Source organism: Anabrus simplex, chromosome 1 (genome assembly GCF_040414725.1).
Source record: "Anabrus simplex isolate iqAnaSimp1 chromosome 1, ASM4041472v1, whole genome shotgun sequence".
In the NCBI taxonomy this organism is placed as follows: Eukaryota; Metazoa; Arthropoda; class Insecta; order Orthoptera; family Tettigoniidae; genus Anabrus; species Anabrus simplex.
Window position 1 is genome coordinate 675,584,418 of NC_090265.1, and position 21,935 is coordinate 675,606,352.

Below are 21,935 nucleotides of genomic sequence, written 5' to 3' on the forward strand. Positions count from 1 at the left end.
CTGTCCCAACTTCTTGCAGAAGCAGTTTCACGTTTTGTTGGATACATAGAGTTCATTAAGGCGCTTCTTTTGAATACGCGGAGTTGAGGTGTACCTCCCGGCACAGCATAGACTACGAAATGTCGACCTGAAACTGAAGTTCGTCACGGCTAAAGCTATAAAATCATTCACTGCAGTGTCTGCTGTACCAGGCTGTGCAGAGAGAGGTTCGAATTCCAGACAATTACATTTTTTGTCACTGTACCCGAAGGTACACCCGCCCCGTTCATTTAAATGAAGCCTCTTGGAAAATGCCACCTTAAATCTAAAACTCGCAACAGCTAGCACAAGAAGTTTGAACTTTTGTCAACAGATGTCTCTGCTACAATCTATGCTATGCCCTCGGGTGTAAAGATGGACTGTTAATATTAAGTAATTTTGTTTTCCTAGGTCTCCTAAACTGAGTTGATTATTCTTTGTTTTTGGAGTGTTAAAGTTCACAACATTTCTAGCTCCTCCCGCCAACGTAAGATGTGGGCCAATAGAAAACTTCGTATATTTATTTTTCCGCCAATCATTTGTATCTTGTATCTATTTTATTATTATTATTATTATTATTATTATTATTATTATTATTATTATTATTATTATTATTATTATTATTATTCATCATCATCATCTGTTTACCCTCCAGGTTCGGCTTTTCCCTCGGACTTAGCGAGGGATCCCACCTCTACCGCCTCAAGGGCAGTGTCCTGGAGCTTCAGACTCTTGGTCGGGGGATACAACTGGGGAGAATGACCAGTACCTCGCCCAGGCGGCCTCACCTGCTATGCTGAACAGGGGCCTTGTGGAGGGATGGGAAGATTGGAAGAGATAGGCAAGGAGGAGGGAAGGAAGCGGCCGTGGCCTTAAGTTAGGTACCATCCCGGCATTCGCCTGGAGGAGAAGTGGGAAACCACGGAAAACCACTTCCAAGATGGCTGAGGTGGGAATCGAACCCACCTCTACTCAGTTGACCTCACGAGGCTGAGTGGACCCCGTTCCAGCCCTCGTACCATTTTTCAAATTTCGTGGCAGAGCCGGGAATCGAACCCGGACCTCCGGGGGTGGCAGCTAATCACGCTAACCACTACACCACAGAGGCGGACATTATTATTATTATTATTATTAATTTAATTAATTGGGGGTGTGTTGGGGCTTAGACGAGAGTTTTTTTTTTTATCTTTCCTCTCGGGTATAAAAGCTGGCACTCTTTTCGACCAGGGGGTCTTATTCATTGCTCCAATCTGGTGTGTGTGTTTATAAAGGAGGCGGGGTGCCTCGTCCATCAGCTCAAGATAATGGCAATCCGGATTTTATTAAGTGATAGTCTTTGAAATCTAGCTTGAGGGGAAGGTTTCCGATCTTTAACTATGTAACTTTACTTTTCTGAAATGTAAATGACACATCCCACTCTGACGAGTCTAGTGTCAGACCTAAGACGAAACGCTGGTTAATGGAGCAAACGCCTGAAAAGCCTTACATCTGATATGTTTTCGACATGCTCTATTGGTGAAAAATATCTAATTCCCTCCATGGAAATTTAGAATTTTCCATTCGGAATTGCTAGGCGGGCAATAATTCCATTGTGGAGATTTATCTCCCGTATGCAGTTATCAGACTGTGTCTCATATATAGGCTTCTGATAAGCTCACCTGCATACACCCAGCGTCAGTGGGTAGGGTCTGACACATCCCACTCTGACGAGTCTAGTGTCAGACCTAAGACGAAACGCTGGTTAATAGAGCAAACGCCTGAAAAGCCTTACATCTGATATGAATTTCAAACAAGTCAAAGGAACTTAAACGTAATCAGGGAATAGAGAGTGACCTACCCTCTCGTGTTCCCTATCAAATTGATTTGGAGGTGACTATGATTTTGTAACCTCTTTCAATCCTTGTAATTTAAATACTCTCCATCTAGTCATCTCAGTAGTATAGGCTTAGTCTCTGTAACTTCGGGCCATAAGCCCAAATCGGGCTTTAAACTTTCGTTTCGATTTTCAAAATGACCGCCTCCTCTCCATTTCGATTTTTGGGCCAGTAACTGAACCTGTTGTTTTTTCGCAAAGGCCTGGTAGAATGGGTACTCGCTACCTCTGTGTCATTTCTTTTATGTAAAGAGGTAGACTGTCGAGCACCTAAGACAGTGCATACTGCTTGAACTGTAAAATTTAGATCGTGCCTTTGATAGGCCTGGAAATCTCTGGAAATAGATTCCTAAGTTTCATAGAGCAAACACGCTCTTTCTGGTAATGTAACTGTTAAATGGCGCCTTTGGAAGGCTGTAATGTCATAAGGTTCGGGGAGTAATCTCGTAGATTAACTTGTAGAGCAAAGATGCTTTAATTTTGACGTAAAAGAACTTGGGAGACTCGTCTCCTTCACTGTTTGTCAATGGAAGCAGTGGTGCTCATGTAACGTTGGTAATTAGGGAGCTGCAAGCTGAAGTTTGCTAATTTGTCATTAGTTGATTGTTCTGTTTTTTTCTAAACGTTGTCACCTAACTTGTAAGCAAAATTCTGGTACCTGAAATTGTAAACTTTTAAAAGAAAAAAAAGGAGAAGAAAATATAACCTTAATTTTAAAGTTTTAAATCCATTTTCTGATTACCGTATATCGATCCATTCATGCCCGCACCTTCTTTCACCTCTGTCCACCACGGTATCCCCGGAACAGTTACTATTACATTGGACGTCGTATAGTCAAATACCTACTCGTTTCCAAAGAATGGGTATTTATTTAGACCTGAAAACGCATGTTACGTAGATGCACTGGACTAGAACGCAGATGTCAATGAAGCAAGTGGACAAGTTTTCTGCAGCGAGAACGATCAGTTCGGTTCTCATTTAAAGTAATGAAAATCCACAGCCTGTTTCCAGTCATTCGACCGGGTCAGAATTGAAATTAATGAAACCCCATCTAGCGGCGAGGATAGGAATTGTGCCGGCTGCCGAAGCCTGTCGCACTGATTTGCAATGATTAATGACTGACAGAGGAAATTAAATTATATTGGAGAGTGTTGCTAGAATGAAAGATGATAGGGAAAATCGGAGTACCCGGAGAAAAACCTGTCCCGCCTCCGCTTTGCCCAGCATAAATCTCACATGGAGTGACCGGGATTTGAACCACGGAACCCAGCGGTGAGAGGCCGGCGCGCTGCCACCTTAGCCACGGAGGCTCCCTCTCATTTAAAGTACCGTACGAGGAAGTATTTCTAAAACTACTCGTGTGCGGTTCACCCATTTGTAAGTTGTACATGTGCAATAGTTACGAGTGTTGAACGTATCACTGAACATCTTTGAACATCTCTGAACAAACTTCGGTGCCTAGGTGAGGAACCATATTAAACTGTAAGTCAAGCTCCAGTTTCATTAGCTCTAATTACTCATCAATCTATAACTCAATATATTGTGTGTATGTCCAACCCTTATGCTGTTTCTCTACGGGGTTGGGTATGAATAACTGATTATTTTTACGGTTTTCGGAGACGCAGAGGTGCCGAAATTTAGTCCAGCAGGCGTTCTTTTATGTGCCAGTAAATCTACCAACACAAGATTGACGTATTTGAACAACTTCAAATACCACCGGACTGAGCTAGGATCGAACCTGCCAAGTTGGGGTAAGAAGGCCAGCGCCTCAACTGTCTGAGCCACTCAGCCCGGCAGGTCGGGTATGAAATTAGATGAATATTCATAGCGAGCTTTTACAACTGGATGCCCTTCCTGACGTCAACCCCATCATAGGTGTTAATTAGATGAAACGATTATTCAGAACATTGTGACCACCTACCTACTATCAATATAAACCAGTCCAGACGATAGCAACGTCACCTGGCGAGGAATGACTGCTATTCAGGCACACGCACGGTGCATGTAATATCAGTGAGCGTTCTGTCCGTGTGTAGAATGGGGAAGGCACGCGATCTATCCGGAGTTTGACCGAGGACAGATTGTGATTGCCCGGAACCTAGGCACGAGCATTTCGGAAACTGCACGACTTGTCGGGTGTTCGAGGAGTGCTGTGGTGTCTTCAACAAGTGACGAAACCAAGGCAAAACCACGTCCAAACGTCGAGGAGTTGGGCGGCCACCCCTTATTACAGATGTCGGACGTCGTAGGCTGGACAGACTGGTAAAACAGGACAGGCGGCGAACTGTGGCGGAACTAACATCATATTTTAATGCTGGGCAGAGTACAAGTGTGTCTGAACACAGTGCACCGAACACTCCTAAAGATGAACCTCCGCAGCAGACGAGCCATGCATGTGCCAATGTTAACACCACGACATTGGCAACTACGACTGAAATGGGCACGTGACCATCGTCACTGGACGTTGGCGCAGTGGCAGAGCGTTGTATAGTCTGATGAATCCCAGTACCTTTGTCATCATGCTGATTGGAGGGTGCGTATTCCAGGGGAACGGATCCTTGACACCTGTACTGCGGGACGGAGACAAGCTGGTGGCGGCTCAAGTATGCTCTGGGGAACACTCACGTGGGCATCCATAGGTTCAGTGGAGCTCGTGCAAGGCACCATGATAGCCGAGAAGTATCGTACACTGGTTGCAGACCACATACACACCTTCATGACGATCATGTTTCCCAACGACAGTGACACATTTCAACAAGATAATGCGCCATGTCACAAGGCCAGGAGTGTGACGGAGTGGTTCGAGGAACACAGTGGCGAGTTGCGATTGATGTGCTGGCTCTCCAACTCGCCAGATCTTAAGGGGACCGAGTACCCTTCCACCAGGTAACCTGGACGAATATCTTTTTTCAATTTCCCGTCAATCGATGTGTAATAAATGTAATTCCAGGGTTTAAACTCTTAAATCCTGTAGGAAATGCTTCATTTTTAATATTTGATGCATGCTTGCATACTTGAATTTGGCTACGCCCCCTTTAGCATGAAGATGCTTCGTTCCTTTCATAAGTTACTACTCCACGAGTTTTTGTGTCAGATTTATGAATGTACCCTTGTTTTAAAGAGGACTTTACGTAGCTGAAGTTAGCCATGCTGTCATCAAAGTTCTGTGTTTTGTTTTTATACAGGGAGTTGGTTTGTTTTTCTCCAAAGCACAGGACGTTGTTTGTTTTGTTCTAAATTACAAGTTATTGGGGTTGAAAAATGAGAAATGAAAAGAAATTCGGTCAAAGAAAGACACATGAAAACCAGCATAAGAACAACAAAACATCTTTAATTAGAAATGTTTTTTTTTTTTTTGCTAGTTGCTTTACGTCGCACCGACACAGATAGGTCTTATGGCGACGATGGGACAGGAAAGGGCTAGGAGTGGGAAGGAAGCGGCCGTGGCCTTAATTAAGGTACAGCCCCAGCATTTTCCTGGTGTGAAAATGGGAAACCACGGAAAACCATCTTCAGGGCTGCCGACAGTGGGGTTCGAACCTACTATCTCCCGGATACTGGATACTGGCCGCACTTAAGCGACTGCAGCTATCGAGCTCGGTTTAATTAGAAATAAATGTGTTGATACATATAGTGGAGGTGAAAAAATTAGTGAAGTAAATCATGTTGAAAGTGAGGTTGTAAAAAGGTTTGACTCGTGTCCACACGATTGTGCAGCTACTGCTTCAAGTGCATCAAGCAGGAAACTATCAACTTCAAGATCCTTCACCTCCTCATGCGTATAGCAAAAGGGAAAAAGGGCACGGGGATTAGCTGCCCTCCTCACCCTCATCCTCCACCTCGTTATTCGTATAGCAAAAGGGCAAAAAGACATGGGACACTGCCGTCCTTCTCCTCCTCCGTATAGCAAAAGGGCTCCTCCTCTTGCGCAAGCGCCCATGACCGTCATCTTTCTCCGTAAGATCTATGTATAGCCGGCAACTTGCGCAAGCGCCTTGAAGCCGTCTCATAAGAGCCTATGTATAGCCGCCATCTTGCGCAGTAGCCTCTAAGCTAGCTTTCTCCATATATGCCTTGTATAGCCACCATCCTGAGCAAGTGCAAACGCCCTTGGCCGTCATCTTTCTCTATAAGAGCCCATGTATAACCGCCATCTTGTGCAATCGGCCATGGCCAGCATCTTTCTCCATAAGAGCCTATGTATAGCCGCCATCTTGCGCAATCGCCCATGGCAGTCATTTTCTCCATAAGAGCCCATGTATAGCCGCCATCTTGTGCAATCGCCCATGGCCGGCATCTTTCTCTATAAGAATCCATGACCGGGCGAGTTGGCCGTGCGCGTAGAGGCGCGCGGCTGTGAGCTTGCATCCGGGAGATCGTGGGTTCGAGCCCCGCTGTCGGCAGCCCTGAAGATGGTTTTCCGTGGTTTCCCATTTTCACACCAGGCAAATGCTTGGGTTGTACCTTAATTAAGGCCACGGCCGCTTCCTTCCCACTCCTAGCCCTTCCCTGTCCCATCGTCGCCATAAGACCTATCTGTGTCGGTGCGACGTAAAGCAGCTAGCAAAAAAAAAAAGAATCCATGTATAGCCGCTATCGTGCGCAAGCGCCCCTAGGCCGTCTCATATGAGCAACTGCCATCTTGCGCAGTAAGCCCCTATGCCCTCTCATAAGAGCAGCCGCCATCTTGCGTAAGCAGCCCCTAAGCCGTCTCATAAGAAGCTGTGTATAGTCGGCATCTTGTGCAATTGGCGTTGGGAAGGGCATCTTGCCGTAAAACTACGGCCCTGTGTAGTTAGACTCCTCCGTGTGCTTACTTATTAAGCCGTCTCATGAGGAGCTGTCTATAGCCGCCATCTTGTGCAATTGACGTCCGGAAGGGTATCTTGCCGTAAAACTGGAGATAGTCCCTTCAAGATGGCAGATGTGAGGTTAGGCTCGCTCTCTTAGGCGCCGGGAAGGGCAACTAGTCGTTAAAGTGAGGTTAGGAAGCCGTCTCAAAAAGAGCTGTGTATAGCCACAATCTTGTGCAATTGGCGTCGGTAACGGCATCTTGCCGTAAAACTACTTCCCTGTATAGTTAGACTCCTCCATGTGCTTACTTATGTCAATCCCCATTGCCCTACTACTTAAAACAACGTCGGGAGAATCATCATTGTCCTGCTACTCAAGATAGCGTCGGGTAGGGCATCTCGCCGTAAAACTACGTCCTGTAAGGTTAAGCCCTCCAAGATAACGACTGTCCACGACTAGAAGGGCATCTAGCCTAAAACTAAGGTTAGGCCCCTCGATGAGGTTAGGCTTGCGCTCTTAGGCGTCAGGAAGGGCAACTAGCCGTTAAAGTGTAGTTAGGCCCCTCAAGATATCGACTGTGAGGTTAGGCTCAATCTCATACGCAAAAATCCTCAAACGTGCATTGCCCTTCTACTCAACTAGGGGTCAATGACCTCAGCTGGAACGTACATCACCCCTCTACTAGGAATTTCCCGCGCTTGTGACGTCAGCAGTCACGTGACCCACTCCGCGGCCTCTGATTGGCCCGCCGTTGAACTCTCTTTGCTCCTCTACTGCAGCAACTAGAGCAATGTTCGAAATCCCCAAGCCTCCGCATCTGTCGGTAAGAATGGCCATGGCATTGTTCAAACTCAAAGTCGCCCCAGTAGCCACGTACGGAATACAGTTAATCTGGTACAAGGTAATCACAGCGAATCTGAAAAGGATTGAGAGCATCAAAGCCAGATTCCTCAAACGGATCCTCCAACTATCAAAATACACAGAGAACAGACTGATGTACACCCTGGTGGACGAGCCGTTCTTCCTAGAGGACATAAAAACTACCTTCGACCTCCCCGATACTGAAGCATCCGCCGCAGTCCTGGAAGAAAAACAACGAAAAGCACAGCAAATTCCCAAAGAATTCTACGAAACGGAGGCAATGAGAAACGAAGAATGGAAGAGGCCGGTCTACAACCTACGTCACACCTTCACCCGTCCACGGGTTCCACGGAAAGGTACGTCAAACCGCCGGATACTACGAACCAGATGAGGAATGTACCTGCCGGCTCTATGGTGGAAAATGCTCCAGGTACCACCTCATCAACTGCACCGCAAGAACAGTATCCTTTACCGCATTCGCTAAAGACTGGAGGACTCACAATTCTCTTTTTCGTCGGCCGGGTGACGTCTCACCCATAATTTTGCACGCCGCTGACCATAATCAAGCATATAGGCTGGCACCGAGATGGAGGTCGGCCTTCCCTCTACCTACACTTGCCTCATTTGTGATGTCCAACTCGGCTTTCTGGAATAGGATATTCTCACTGCTCTTCGACCATCTGGAGTCCACTGCGCTTCCCGGCTCCTCGCCGGCCCAGGACCTTCAGACGTAGTACTGCTCTATTTGGCCTCTTCAGCCGACCGGGACCACATCATTCACCATGGAGCACTAATCAACAATCGTCTTCATCGTGTGGTAGCTACGCCCCCAAACATCATGGCACAGCTCCCCGCCAGAGACCAAGAACCGCCTGCATTAGTCCCTTCGTCTCCAGCAACAACACCACCCTCATACCGCTCACCACCTTTATCTTCGCCTCCTCACTACACCTCCTCTGTCACTACCATCACCACTACCACCACCACCACCACCACCACTACTTCTGCCCACATCTCCCCTAACTTTCCTCTTACAACTTCCGTAATGTCCCATCCTTTTCCCCTTATGACGTTTCCTCCCCCCCCCCCCCCCGCTTCTCTTTCCTCTGCTCAAAATCCCGCTCAGCTCCAGCCGCCGGCCGAGGAAACTACAGCACGTCGTCTATCATCGCCACCACCACCACCGCCAGAACAACAGCCAACTTCCAGCTGCGTCGTCTGTGGGGTAGACCCTAGTCTCCCTTCTGATCTCATCGCTCATACCCTTCGCCAATCAGGACTACCGATACAACGCGCCACCCGAATCTTCAACACCGATGGACCTACATACCTGCTGCGGCTCCATCTACCGACGCCCGACGACGTTCACCGCCTCGTACATCATGGCTTATACCTACCTCTACGGCCGTCACCACCGTGTTGAACATTCCCGCTCTCCTCCCCAATCCTTGAATCGACCACCCTCACCTCGTCGACGTCCCCGGCCTACTCTTCCTCCCCAATCTTCTACTACCAATCACCACTTTCCCCCATCTCCATCCAGTTTCTTGTTCCCACATCTGCTGTCCTCCGACAATCTGCGTCTTCTCCTTACGTCACTTGCGCACTTCTCCTCCTTTTATCACCTCCTCGCTCTCCACTTTTTCCCTAGCACAACTCTTTAAATCTAGTATCTCTGTATAGCTGTATGATTCACTTGTATTGTACTTAATTCATAATCTACTAATAAAGGCATATGTATCATTACACCTCACTTAGCCAAAAGCCCTCCACCTCCCATAATCTTTCACATCACCTTTTCCCAACTCCCACTTTCCACACATCTCCTCCTGCCCGCCCAAGCTCTCGGCCAGAGGGAGGGCGTAACCCTCCAGGTGGCCCGCCCCACCCCTTCCGGGTGGGGAATGAAAACTTTTCGCACGCACTAAAGACTGGTAAAGTGGAACCACAAACACCTACAGACGGACGCGGTATGCTCAACAGAGTGTTGCAAAATAGACAAACAAAAGTTCTTTCATCACTGTGCTCTGCTATATGCGATCTCAACAGAATGTCGCAAATTAGACAAGCAAATGGCTCATCGCGACTATGCGTTGCAAAATGTAATCGAGGTCGGTCCTAGTCCTAAGTGCCCTCTCACAGATGGAACACAAGAAAAGACGAACACCAATGTACGGTTCTACTTGCAAGCTGAACACCAGAATAGTCGCCCCCATTATGATTAGCAAGTGCACTTAGGCCATCTCTCTCTCTCGCCCCTAAAAAGCCACTCCACACGTGAGACAATGGAATGACCTACTAGCACTGTAGTTACCCAAGTGTCCCCTAGGAAAAACGACCGCTTAAATGCACTCCCACAAACAGAACAACCAAAGGGCCTAACCTCGCTGTTGGTAATGATATGCAACCCAAGAGACGACTTAAGGAGCTCCAAAGAAGTTTTAAAAGTTTCCACAAACGGAACGGAAGGCGATACCCACTATGACTGCTAGTATGTACTTGGCAAGGACTATCTGACTGTGTACATTGTTATTCTATGGAATTTAATTACCTATGTAATCTAATTATTGTGTGTATCATCTCATATGGCCATTGGCAGCAATAAATATTTTTAAACAATTATTTAACAATGGAAACTTTCTACATAAAAGTACATATGTGTAAAAAATTGTGACTTTCTCCTTATGAGAAAAAGTAAACAATAAAAAACAGTCGACCTTTTCTTGTTAAAATGCATTTAACACGGAGGTAAGGGCTGCTGGTATAACCATACCGAATTTCAGTGCTCTATCTGCAGTAGTTTGGAAGATGAACACCCCCAAGTTTAGCAACCTGATCGAACACATCTGGGGTGTGCTTGAACGTGGCGTCTGAGCTCATCGCCCCCCTCCCCGAAATTCAAGGGAATTAGGTGACTTGTGTGTGCAGATGTGGTGCCAACTCCCTCTAGCGACCTACCAAGGCCTCATTGCTTCCATGCCAAGACGCGTCGCCGCTCTTTTCCGTGCCAAAGGTGGACATACTGGCTATTAGGTAAGTAGCCATAATGTTCTGGCTGATCAGTGTATGATAGTAGGAAGGGAGAGGGTGAAACCCGGTGCCGGAACATAGCCTACCCCTGTCGAATAGCTCCAAGGTGCCTGCACAAGGCTTAACGTCCTCATCTGATGGACGAATCACCATCAACAGCGTCACATGCCCTCAGGCCACATGAGCACTGCGGAGAGGTTTGGAATTGAATTCAGGCTATTGGCACGCAATCCAGTGATTATAAATGGTATACGACCACCACTCCTACCCTAGCGGCCAACATTCTGATAGTGAATTTTATTTCGGTCCTCCTCTGTGGTGTAGCGGTTAGCGTGATTGGGTGCCATCCCCCGGAGGCCGGGGTTCGATTTCCGGCTCTGCCACGAAATTTGAAAAGTGGTACGAGGGCTGGGACGGGGTCCACTCAGCCTCGGGAGGTCAGTTGAGCAGAGATGAATTCGATTCCCACCTCAGCCATCCTCGAAGTGGTTTTCCGTGGTTTCCCACTTCTCCTCCACGCAAATGCCGGTATGGTACCTAACTGAAGGCCACGGCTGCTTCCACTTCCTTCCCTCTTCCTTGCCTGTCCCTTCCAATCTTCCCTTCCCCCACAAGGCCCTTGTTCAGCATAGCAGGTGAAGCCACCTGGGCGAGGTACGGGACCTAAAGTCTCGCGCTCCAGGACACTGCCCTTGAGGCGCTAGGGGTGGGATCCCTCGTTGAATCCGAGGGAAAAACCGACCCTGGAGGGTAAACAGATTTAGAGAGAAAGAAAAAAAGACATTTTTTCGAACAACGGGACTCGAAGTGGCGTACCACGGTGTCAGACCACTTGGCGCCTTGACGATCACGGCCACCAGGTGGACTTAATAACTCACTGTATTACTTGCAAACATAATAGTGTAATGGTAGAGCCACGAGTTTCCCTATTGGCATATTGCGAAATTTCATGTGATGAGAGTGTATTTTTACTGTAATGTTACAATATGTCGGAAAGACTGTAACTTGGGGAACCTTAGTCGATACCTCAAACTTCCAAGCTAGAAGACCCTGAGGGAGGGGGAGGGGTGTTAATATTGTTTAACTGGACCTCAGAGTAGGCCTACTTAAAGAATATGACCAGAGACATAGTACGTCCCAAATATTCAAGAATCTCCAAACCTGAATTTCTGATTGGTCGAAATAATATCAACATCTCGAAACGATTCGAGATATCAGAATTTTACTGTAATTCCAAGAATATTATACTTACTTTTCACACATTCCCGTTCTTTCATCACCATCCCTGGTCGGCATTGACATCCGTTGTCAACGAAGTTGGCTTCGGGATGACATTCACACTCATGTTGATCTGAACAGGTGTAGGCGGTTCCACTCACCCAGATTAAATCACAGTCTTCGAGATAGTCGCAGTAGTTCTTTGCTAAAAGAGAAGAACCAGTGTTAGTTCGATAGTTCTACATTAGAGCTCAATGGGAAACAGGGAAAGTCAGGGGTATGCACAGTGTTAATTTTTAACATGATAATAAGTTTGTCCGCCTCTGTGGTGTAGTGGTTAGTGTGATTAGTTGCCACCACCAAAGGCCCGGGCTCGATTCCCGACTCTGCCATCAATTTCGGAAAGTGGTACGAGGGTTGAAACGGGGTCCACTCAGCCTCGGGAGGAAGATGGGGGCGGTGTTCGATTCCCATCTCAGCCATCATCGAAATGGTTATGCGTCATTTCCCACTTTTCTCAAGGCAAATATCGGGATGGTATTTTCAGTAAAATGTTGTCTATCACTACACAGAATCCCCGTTCCGAACTATTCCTTCTAAAATATGTGTCACTTTGTATGTCCCATTGATTAGGTAGGTAAAATTGCTTATTTATGCTGCATTGCTCCTGTTTTTGTTATTTTTGTTTCGAAATCCACTCATTAACTTCCCTCAGTAGCAGTGTATATGGTATAATAGTAATTGTTACGTTAGTAAAATACTCGTATATACTGTATATCGTTGCTAGCCAATGAAAACCTGGTAATTCCACTCACGAGAAAACCACGTTTCTTCATCTGTCTCGCGAAGGCTTGCCGCGTTACCTGAGAAGAGAACAGAGGACTCCAATGGTGGAATAATTAGGCTATCATTAAGCAATGAAAATGCCAGGAACAGTTCTGCGGCCATTCGTCGTCGTCGAATAAGTTTTCATTCCCCGCCCGAAGGACGGGGCGGGCCCCTCAAAGCGTGACGCGCTCTCTCGGGCTGGGAGATGTGTAGTGAGAGTGAGGTGTGATGAAGGAGAAAGATGGGAAAACGATGTTACAAAGTTATGGAGGAGGAAGAGTGAGGTCTCTTGGCTAGGGAGATGCGAGATAGAGTGGGTGTGTAGGAGTGAAGTGTTAAACGGGAGTGCTAGGGTGGAGGAATGGGTTGAGGAGTTGTAGGGCTGCAGCGATGTGACTTAGGGAAGTTGTGAGGAGTCGATAGAGATCGGTATGTGGAGGTGGGTGGAAGAAAGGACGAGTTGCGGGAAGTGGTGGGCGTACGTAGTGACGAGGTTCATAGGGAGGATGAGCTGGCCGGGTGCGGAAGGACGTCTGGCGAAAGGTCGAGGAGGGCAGCGAGAGAGTTCCACTGGATGATGACGTCGGTAGATGCGTGCTCCACTGGAGATGAGGCGATGGACTGCGTCTTCTGATGGTAGATGGAGGCGTCCTAAGGTGGTCGGACTAGATGAGTTCAGGATGCGGAACACCCGCCGGGCTGGGACGCCTGTTGCTTGAAGTCCACGTAAGACTTCTTCTTCGGTGATGGTAGTGGCAACGCCGCGAATGACGCAGCTAAACATTGTGGATTGAGGCGATGGTGGCGGTGACGAAGTTGGCTGTGCGGCGGTTGCGACAGTTGACGCTGGTGCGTCGGTGATGCGCTGGTGCTGGAAATAGCGAGGTGGGATACGTAGAAGGCTGGGGCGTTCAGAGGTGGGTAGAATGGGAACAGATGAAGACATTACTGGGGAGGGATGGGAGTAAGTTAAAGTTGTGAGAGGGAGGCATTGAAGGGTGAACCCGGAGGTCGTGGTAGTCGTTGTAGTGATTGTGGTGGACATGGCACACATCCAGTGCGGAGTTCGGCCACTTGCTTCTTGAGGTCGGCGGGGGAGGTGATTACAGTTGACGAACAACCCAGCCGAGCAAAAATAATAGGAGAAACTGCGATTGGATATGCCCAATAGCGACATCGATGCGAGAATCCTCCGGCCATTGCTGACCGCTCCGTTATGAGCTTCTTCTGTAAACTTTATTCCGAAGGAGTTACCAGGTTTCCTTTGCCCAGTGACGAAATATATATACAATACATTGTTGTTATTATTGGGGAACAGGGTGGTGTAGTGGTTTAGCTGCTTGCCTGTCATCCTGCCGATCGTGGTTCCATTCATGGTGTTGCTGGAGTAGGATTTTCGGCTGAAAATGCCGCTGTGTCAGGAAAACCTTAAATTTCCGGCCACAATTCATTCATGCATCAGGGAGCCCGAGCAAGCGGTATAAGCTGTGGATGATGATGATGATGATGATGATGATTATTATTATTATTATTATTATTATTATTATTATTATTATTATTATTATAGTTGTCCGGCTCTATGGATAAATGGTTAATGTGCTGGCCTTTAGTCCAGAGGGTCCTGGGTTCGATTCCTGACCGGGTCGGGCATTTTAACCTTCCTTGGTTAATTCCGATGGCTCGGGGACTACGTGTATGTGCCGCCTTCACCATTAAAATTCATCACAGGTAGGGCCCCATCCACACAGACACGCAGGTTGCCTATACGGCGTCAACTCGAAAGACCTACACCAGGCCTCTTCGGAGGCCACACGCTATTATTGATCATAATTAATATTATTTCGCATCCAGCAACAATCATTTGTTGTTTTTGGTATAATCGCAACATACTCATACTTCGGGGGTTGAAAGATAAAATCAAAAAGTTTGAATATCACTGCTTTAGATAATAAACATAGTCTATATTTTTCTAATGTTGACAGTAAGTATATTTATTAAAAATATCAAATTAAAGGCATAATGAAAATACTTCAAAATATTTACAAAGAATGCTACTGTAAACCACGGAGTGTATTCCACAATTTATTGTAGCTAATTTCCTGTTGTCCTCATGCCCTGAAAATAAGAACATTAACTTTACTAAATGAAGTCAATATTATTGTATATATGTTCAGTCTTCAGCCCTAAGGCTGGTTGGATCCTCAACAGCTCCGCCATCAGCTGTCATAGATGGACTAGGCATCACTGAAGAGGCGTACTAGGGAAATGAGGAGTGAGGTAGTTTCCCGTTGCTTTCCTCACCAAGCCAGAACTTGCTATTACATATCAGTCTGCCAAGCCCACTGAAATGCATGCATCAACCGACCCTATGAGCAACATTATCACACCATTCATAGCAGGGACTGGCTGCGTAAGGAATGGTATTACTAGCATCGCTCATACCTGTCACTTTTACATTGTCAAAGCCAAGGATAAGACTGATACAGATCAATGAAAGTAACAAAATTATTCACATATATGATACATTCTTCACATAATATGTAATATTACTATGTAAAAAGATGTAAAATGAAACCCAAATATAACCATATTACAATCACAGTTCGACACATTTGTTTTCAGTTGTCTACAAGTAAAGGCATATAATATTTAATTACATAAGAATCCGGGCCTTATACCAGGCGTTTCACCAGCCCCTTATTTTTTTCGGAGGTAGGTAACCCATCTAACGCGAATATCAGTCATCCGAAAAACATTAGTACCTGCTTCTTTATGGCCTTAGTACAACCATACCGTTTATATAATGCTGGCGAATATGGTGGGAATTATTAACGGCAGTGTTGTTTCTATTACTTAAACTATAATGAATGTGGAAAACGATCACAGCTGCGAATAATACTATCTACTTCCTTAGTGGAAGGACGCCAAATCAGAGCGCACCCTTTAAAATCAATAGCAAAAAAAAAATTAAAAAAATTGATTATTATTGTATCCCCGCTGAAATGGAGCACCTCTGTCGTTCAAAAAATGTGCCTTATTCTGAATTCAAACCACTACGCTGCCGATACTCACACACCGTCTGCTCCACACTTTTAGCGATTCAGCCACGAAGTCAACATACGTGATGTTTGCTAGAGGTTTAGTACTTAAGTTCGGCCGTTCCACCTCGAAAGTTAACATGCGTTTTAAAGTCTTCACTGGAGGTTTACAGTATTCATTTAACTTCCTTAGGTTACAGAGCACGTGGCATAACCTATTAATTCGATCGTATTATAGGTACCTGTGTTATTTCAAGGCGCAATAAATCACATGTTTGCAGAATGGCCCTTAGTATTTAGTATTTGGCGCGGAATTGTGCACAGTAGTTTTTCCTTTGCTAGGTCCATTCACAGTGATGACGCACAGGTAGGGGAGAGCTTTTTCGACCATAAGGAGAAATTTCAAGTTATTTGGTGTTCATGAAACTAAATTATAAGGATCTTTAGGTTATATGCGTTATCTGGGTTGCCTGTCTCCGAAAAAATAAGGGGCTGGTGAACCACCCGGTATATCACCAACACAAATCTTCCTAGCTTGAGGGACGGCGTAACCGTTTAGGAGGCCCGCCGTACCCTGTCCGGTACGGAATGAAAATGTTAACCCCCTCCCACTCCACCCCACACAGTGGTGTCGCTACCGCCTTGCTAGACGGCCAGTCCTTGGGAAGGTGCGTTAAACAACTGATGAGCCCATACCACACTGGAGCGAAACACTGGTAATCTTACAACTGAGTTTCCTGAACGTTATTTTATTTTTTATTTTCTTTCTTTCTTTCTTTCTTTCTTTCTTTCTTTCTTTCTTTCTTAGTAAGACGCGACTAAAAGGGACCCCAGGGACTCTGAACTTTGGAGCGTGGGTTGGCGACCACGGGGCCCTTAGCTGACTCCTGACATTGCTTCCACTTACTTTGCCAGGCTCCTCACTTTCATCTATCCCATCCGACCTCTCTTGGTCAACTCTTGTTCTTTAACGACCCCGACGGTATTAAGTTCCCGAGGCCTAGGGAGTCTTCTATTTTCACGCCCTTCGTGGCCCTTGTCTTCCTTTGGCCGATATCTTCATTTTTCGGAGTGTCGGATCCCTTCAGTTTTTCCCTCAGATTAGTGTTATATAGGTAGAGGATGGTTGCCTAGTTGTATTTCCTCTTAAAACAATAATCACCACCACCACCTTTCTTTCTTACTTTCTTTCTTAATCCGTTTATCCTCCAGGGTTGGTTTTTCCCTCGGACTTTGTTTTATTTTCTAGTATATTCATGATCGTGTGTCCGCCTCTGTGGTGTAGTGGTTAGTGTGATTAGCTGCCACCCCCGGAGGCCCGGGTTCGATTCCCGGCTCTGCCACGGAATTTGAAAAGTGGTACGAGGGCTGGAACGGGGTCCACTCAGCCTCGGGAGGTCAACTGAGTAGAGGGGTGTACGATTCCCACCTCAGCCATCCTGGAAGTGGTTTTCCATGGTTTCCCACTTCTCCTCCAGGCAAATGCTGGGATTGTACCTAACGTAAGGCCACGGCCGCTTCCTTCCCTCTTCCTTGTCTATCCATTCCAATCTTCCCATCCCCCACCAAGGCCCCTGTTCAGTATAGCAGGTGAGGCCGCCTGGGCGAGGTACTGGTCATCCTCCCCAGTTGTTTCCCCCGACCCAATGTCTCACGCTCCAGGACACTGCCCTTGAGGCGGTAGAGGTGGGATCCCTCGCTGAGTCCGAGGGAAAAACCAATCCTGGAGGGTAAACAGATTAAGTAAGTAAGTTTATTGAACCCATGACCTTTGTGCCCTAAGAACATTATGCATAAATTGACAATTTAATTAGAAGTTCGATTCTTGATAGCATGGATTTGACAAGTGACGAGGGGGTGATTACCTTCGGTCCCACGCTCTGGGATACGTGACGTCAGTCGCACGTGTCAACGGCGGAAGAATCTTAAGTCAGTTTTGTGAACTATTTCAAAGCGCGTGAATATGGCTTGCCCCAAGCCAAGTCAAAATATAGTGCCTATCAAAGGAGGTCATTTATCCCACAAATCGAACACGTATAAATGTTAAATGTCCATGAACACTACCGCCAGAAATGTAGCAAGTATGTAGTCACTTTCAAAACTCTTGTAATTACAGTTTAGTTAAGTCAGAAAATTTATAGAAATTGTCTTGGCGACAAAGGGAGATGCCCGAAGAGAGGGGGTAACTGGTATAAATATGAAGGGACGCCATGACGAAGTCTCCTTCTCCTGCATTTTATGGTACGAAGCGGACGATAAAGTGTTGAGCTGCTCTGTGAAATCAAACAACAAAAGTAGACTAAGTTCAACCGCAGATTTTAGCCATTGTGGCTGGGGTCTTGACTCCATGTGGAGATAGTTTTCTTGAGTGGAAATAATTGTACCAGATAGGACGGTCAAAGTACTGAATAAATTCTCCTGTGATAATTAAAGTAATTCGTGTGCGGAAGTAATTACAGTCCATCGTGTGCGCTCAAAGAAAAAAGTGAGGGCATTTTTTTATGCTTTATTCCAGGAAACCTGAAGAAATATAATAATCTGTAAAGCCAGAAATGTAAGAACGGCTAAATAAAAATGCCAGGGTCGCAGGTGAGCCCTATGACGAACACTGGCGTGACTACATAAGGTGACTTTCCATCTTACTACCTATTATATCTTGTTTCATGATCTCTAAAAATGTATTTTAATGGGGATATACGACGCAGTGGTCATCCCTATGTGGTTTTTTTTTTTGTAAATGTTAGAATACGACCAAAAAGAGTCATTTGTTTTATTTTCCACTTGGATAATTTTTTGAAGTCTTGCGAGTGCCGTATGATGTTTTAAAAAGTTATTGAATAGGGTTTCCAAGTGATATCATGTCCAATGTAGATCGTCATTTCCGTGTGTTTACTGCCTATATTTTGTGATGTCAAATTAAGATGTTCATTCGACGTAAAATTTTTCTGTCTGCAATTTTTACGTAAATAATATAGAAATCCATGGTTACTCATTTTCAATCGAGTGGAAGCGCGCTGTCGGGTGAGAATCTAGTGTGATGAATTTGGTCACGGAGTGAAACGTTTTTCTAGGCCCATTTTAAACTGTGTCTGACTGACAATAAAAACATTTAGTAGAATTTTTCAGTCATTTCCGTGAAAATCCAATTATTAAATACGATATCATTTTATGCGAAGTATTCATTATTAATGCATTGTGCGGTATTAGACTCGGGATTTCTAGTAAGGATTTTATTCCAGTTCTTTGTCGGTGATAGTTGCGAGTTGGGAACAGAGGTTAGTCGTCGTGTGAGTCGAAATGAGATTTGTGAATCAGGGTGTAGACCTGTCAATGAAGCCGGGACATGGAAGCCCGAGGAATATTTTATAATATTGGGAATGGAAAGCAATATATAGAAATCCATAGCGGTATTAATTTGCGACGCGTATAATTAATGTGGGCATCTTGAAGCATAATCTGTGCATTTTGTTGGTTAGAATATCGTATTTGTTTAATTATGTCGGCAGAGTTTAAAAGGGAGCATTTTGAGAAGCCAGTTAGGTAGAACGACAGATGTCTCGTGTAACTGCCAAGCGAACTTGGGGGCGAGAGGCCGGCAGCTGATAGGGATTCACCGTAAGATAACGGGACACGCGTGGAATTGAGATTGTATTTCTCGGCCGGGGAGAACGTTAAATGTTGGATTTAGTTGAAATTTTCATCCGGTAATAACCTGAATGTTATTAGGTACTGTAAAATTTGTTTAATTGGGGACGTAATGAACATTTGAAACCACGAACTTCGAGTATAATGAACAAGAGTAACCAAATTCAGGGTTGTCCAAAATATAGAGCGATGGTAGTGATGATTGGTTTGTCTGTGAGGGGTGCGCAAACTTTATAAATGTTATGACGAGATATGGCATCGCAATTATATGGCGAGTTGCTTTTGGTTTGTACGTAGATTATTAGGATATCCAAGTGTTAATAATGTTAATAATGGCTAGGATTAGATTAGATTAGATTAGATTTAAAGTGTGAGATCATGAGACAAGATATATAACTGGACATGAATTATGTAACAATTCTTTCCCAGCCAGATAAACATCACAGGATTGAATTTACATCACAGCTGCGTAGGAATTTGTGAAGAAACCAGAGTCCGCGGAGATAGAAATTGTTGTTCTTTAAGATTTCATTAAATCATTTAAATTTATTTAATTATTAAATTCAGTGAAACCGCATTTTAAATACACTGACTGACAGAGCAAATGCAACACCAAGAAGGAGTGGTCAGAACTTTATGCCAATTGCAGGGTAGACTGACGTCACTGAGGTATGCTCATGATGTGAAATGCGCCGCTGTGCTGCGCACGTAGCGAACGATAAATGGGACACGGCGTTGGCGAATGGCCCACTTCGTACCGTGATTTCTCAGCCGACAGTCATTGTAGAACGTGTTGTCGTGTGCCACAGGACACGTGTATAGCTAAGAATGCCAGGCCGCCGTCAACGGAGGCATTTCCAGCAGACAGACGACTTTACGAGGGGTATGGTGATCAGGCTGAGAAGGGCAGGTTGGTCGCTTCGTCAAATCGCAGCCGATACCCATAGGGATGTGTCCACGGTGCAGCGCCTGTGGCGAAGATGGTTGGCGCAGGGACATGTGGCACGTGCGAGGGGTCCAGGCGCAGCCCGAGTGACGTCAGCACGCGAGGATCGGCGCATCCGCCGCCAAGCGGTGGCAGCCCCGCACGCCACGTCAACCGCCATTCTTCAGCATGTGCAAGACACCCTGGCTGTTCCAATATCGACCAGAACAATTTCCCGTCGATTGGTTGAAGGAGGCCTGCACTCCCGGCGTCCGCTCAGAAGACTACCATTGACTCCACAGCATAGACGTGCACGCCTGGCATGGTGCCGGGCTAGAGCGACTTGGATGAGGGAATGGCGGAACGTCGTGTTCTCCGATGAGTCACGCTTCTGTTCTGTCAGTGATAGTCACCGCAAACGAGTGTGGCGTCGGCGTGGAGAAAGGTCAAATCCGGCAGTAACTGTGGAGCGCCCTACCGCTAGACAACGCGGCATCATGGTTTGGGGCGCTATTGCGTATGATTCCACGTCACCTCTAGTGCGTATTCAAGGCACGTTAAATGCCCACCGCTACGTGCAGCATGTGCTGCGGCCGGTGGCACTCACGTACCTTCAGGGGCTGCCCAATGCTCTGTTTCAGCAGGATAATGCCCGCCCACACACTGCTCGCATCTCCCAACAGGCTCTACGAGGTGTACAGATGCTTCCGTGGCCAGCGTACTCTCCGGATCTCTCACCAATCGAACACGTGTGGGATCTCATTGGACGCCGTTTGCAAACTCTGCCCCAGCCTCGTACGGACGACCAACTGTGGCAAATGGTTGACAGAGAATGGAGAACCATCCCTCAGGACACCATCCGCACTCTTATTGACTCTGTACCTCGACGTGTTTCTGCGTGCATCGCCGCTCGCTGTGGTCCTACATCCTACTGAGTCGATGCCGTGCGCATTGTGTAACCTGCATATCGGTTTGAAATAAACATCAATTATTCTTCCGTGCCGACTCTGTTTTTCCCCAACTTTCATCCCTTTCGAACCACTCCTCCTTGGTGTTGCATTTGCTCTGTCAGTCAGTGTAACTTTAATCAAGCGAATAACTTGGAGATGCATTCTGGAAATCTTTCATTTAGTAGATAGATTAGAATTATTGAACCCTACCTTCACCTCAGCAAGTGACGAAGAACCCGATACGACCCAAGAGACAGATCTCATGAACTTTGCTGATAGGTAAGAAAGGTAGGTATCCCTAAATATGGACCTAAAGGGTTCAATATTCATGATCGTATGGTTTAGTAACCTCATGTCGTGAATACGTAAAATAAAAATGAATAGATACATTACTTCAAAGAAGCATATAACATTTCTAGTAGAAGGGTTGTAGGACTTTTCATCGAAACATTTTAACTACAGCTTTTTCCGACTCCGCACTGGAGGTATGAGTGTCCTCGGGTTCCTGCACAAAATACTCCTTTAACCCTTTCAGACACTAAATTTTATCATATTTTAAACGCAGTAAACTGTCTCAACTACCTTTCGAACCTTGTGACCATTATTCTGGATGTTTGGCTAGTGCAAAGAATCGAATATCTCTGCCCTCTGTTGATAGAGTTATGAAGTAAACATCAAAACAAGCAAGATGGCAGACTCATTGTCAGGACCATCACTTAAGTCAGATTTCTGTATTAATTACTTGAGCAATTTGC

The 21,935-nt window shown here is 45.9% G+C and overlaps 1 protein-coding gene across 2 annotated transcripts in view; it reads right to left on the reverse strand.

Annotated features, from left to right (window-relative positions):
• The window catches only part of LOC136857304 (multiple epidermal growth factor-like domains protein 11), a 216,760-nt gene that overhangs the window by 116,718 nt on the left and 78,107 nt on the right, over nt 1–21,935 (reverse strand). Inside the window, exon 2 of one of the 2 annotated variants that reach the window (XM_067135877.2) lies at nt 11,829–11,999. The exons of the other annotated variant lie outside the window; for it this stretch is intronic. Coding sequence (XP_066991978.1) covers nt 11,829–11,999 — 171 coding nt within the window. The remainder of the gene's footprint in view (nt 1–11,828; nt 12,000–21,935) is intronic. 2 annotated transcript variants of the gene reach the window in all.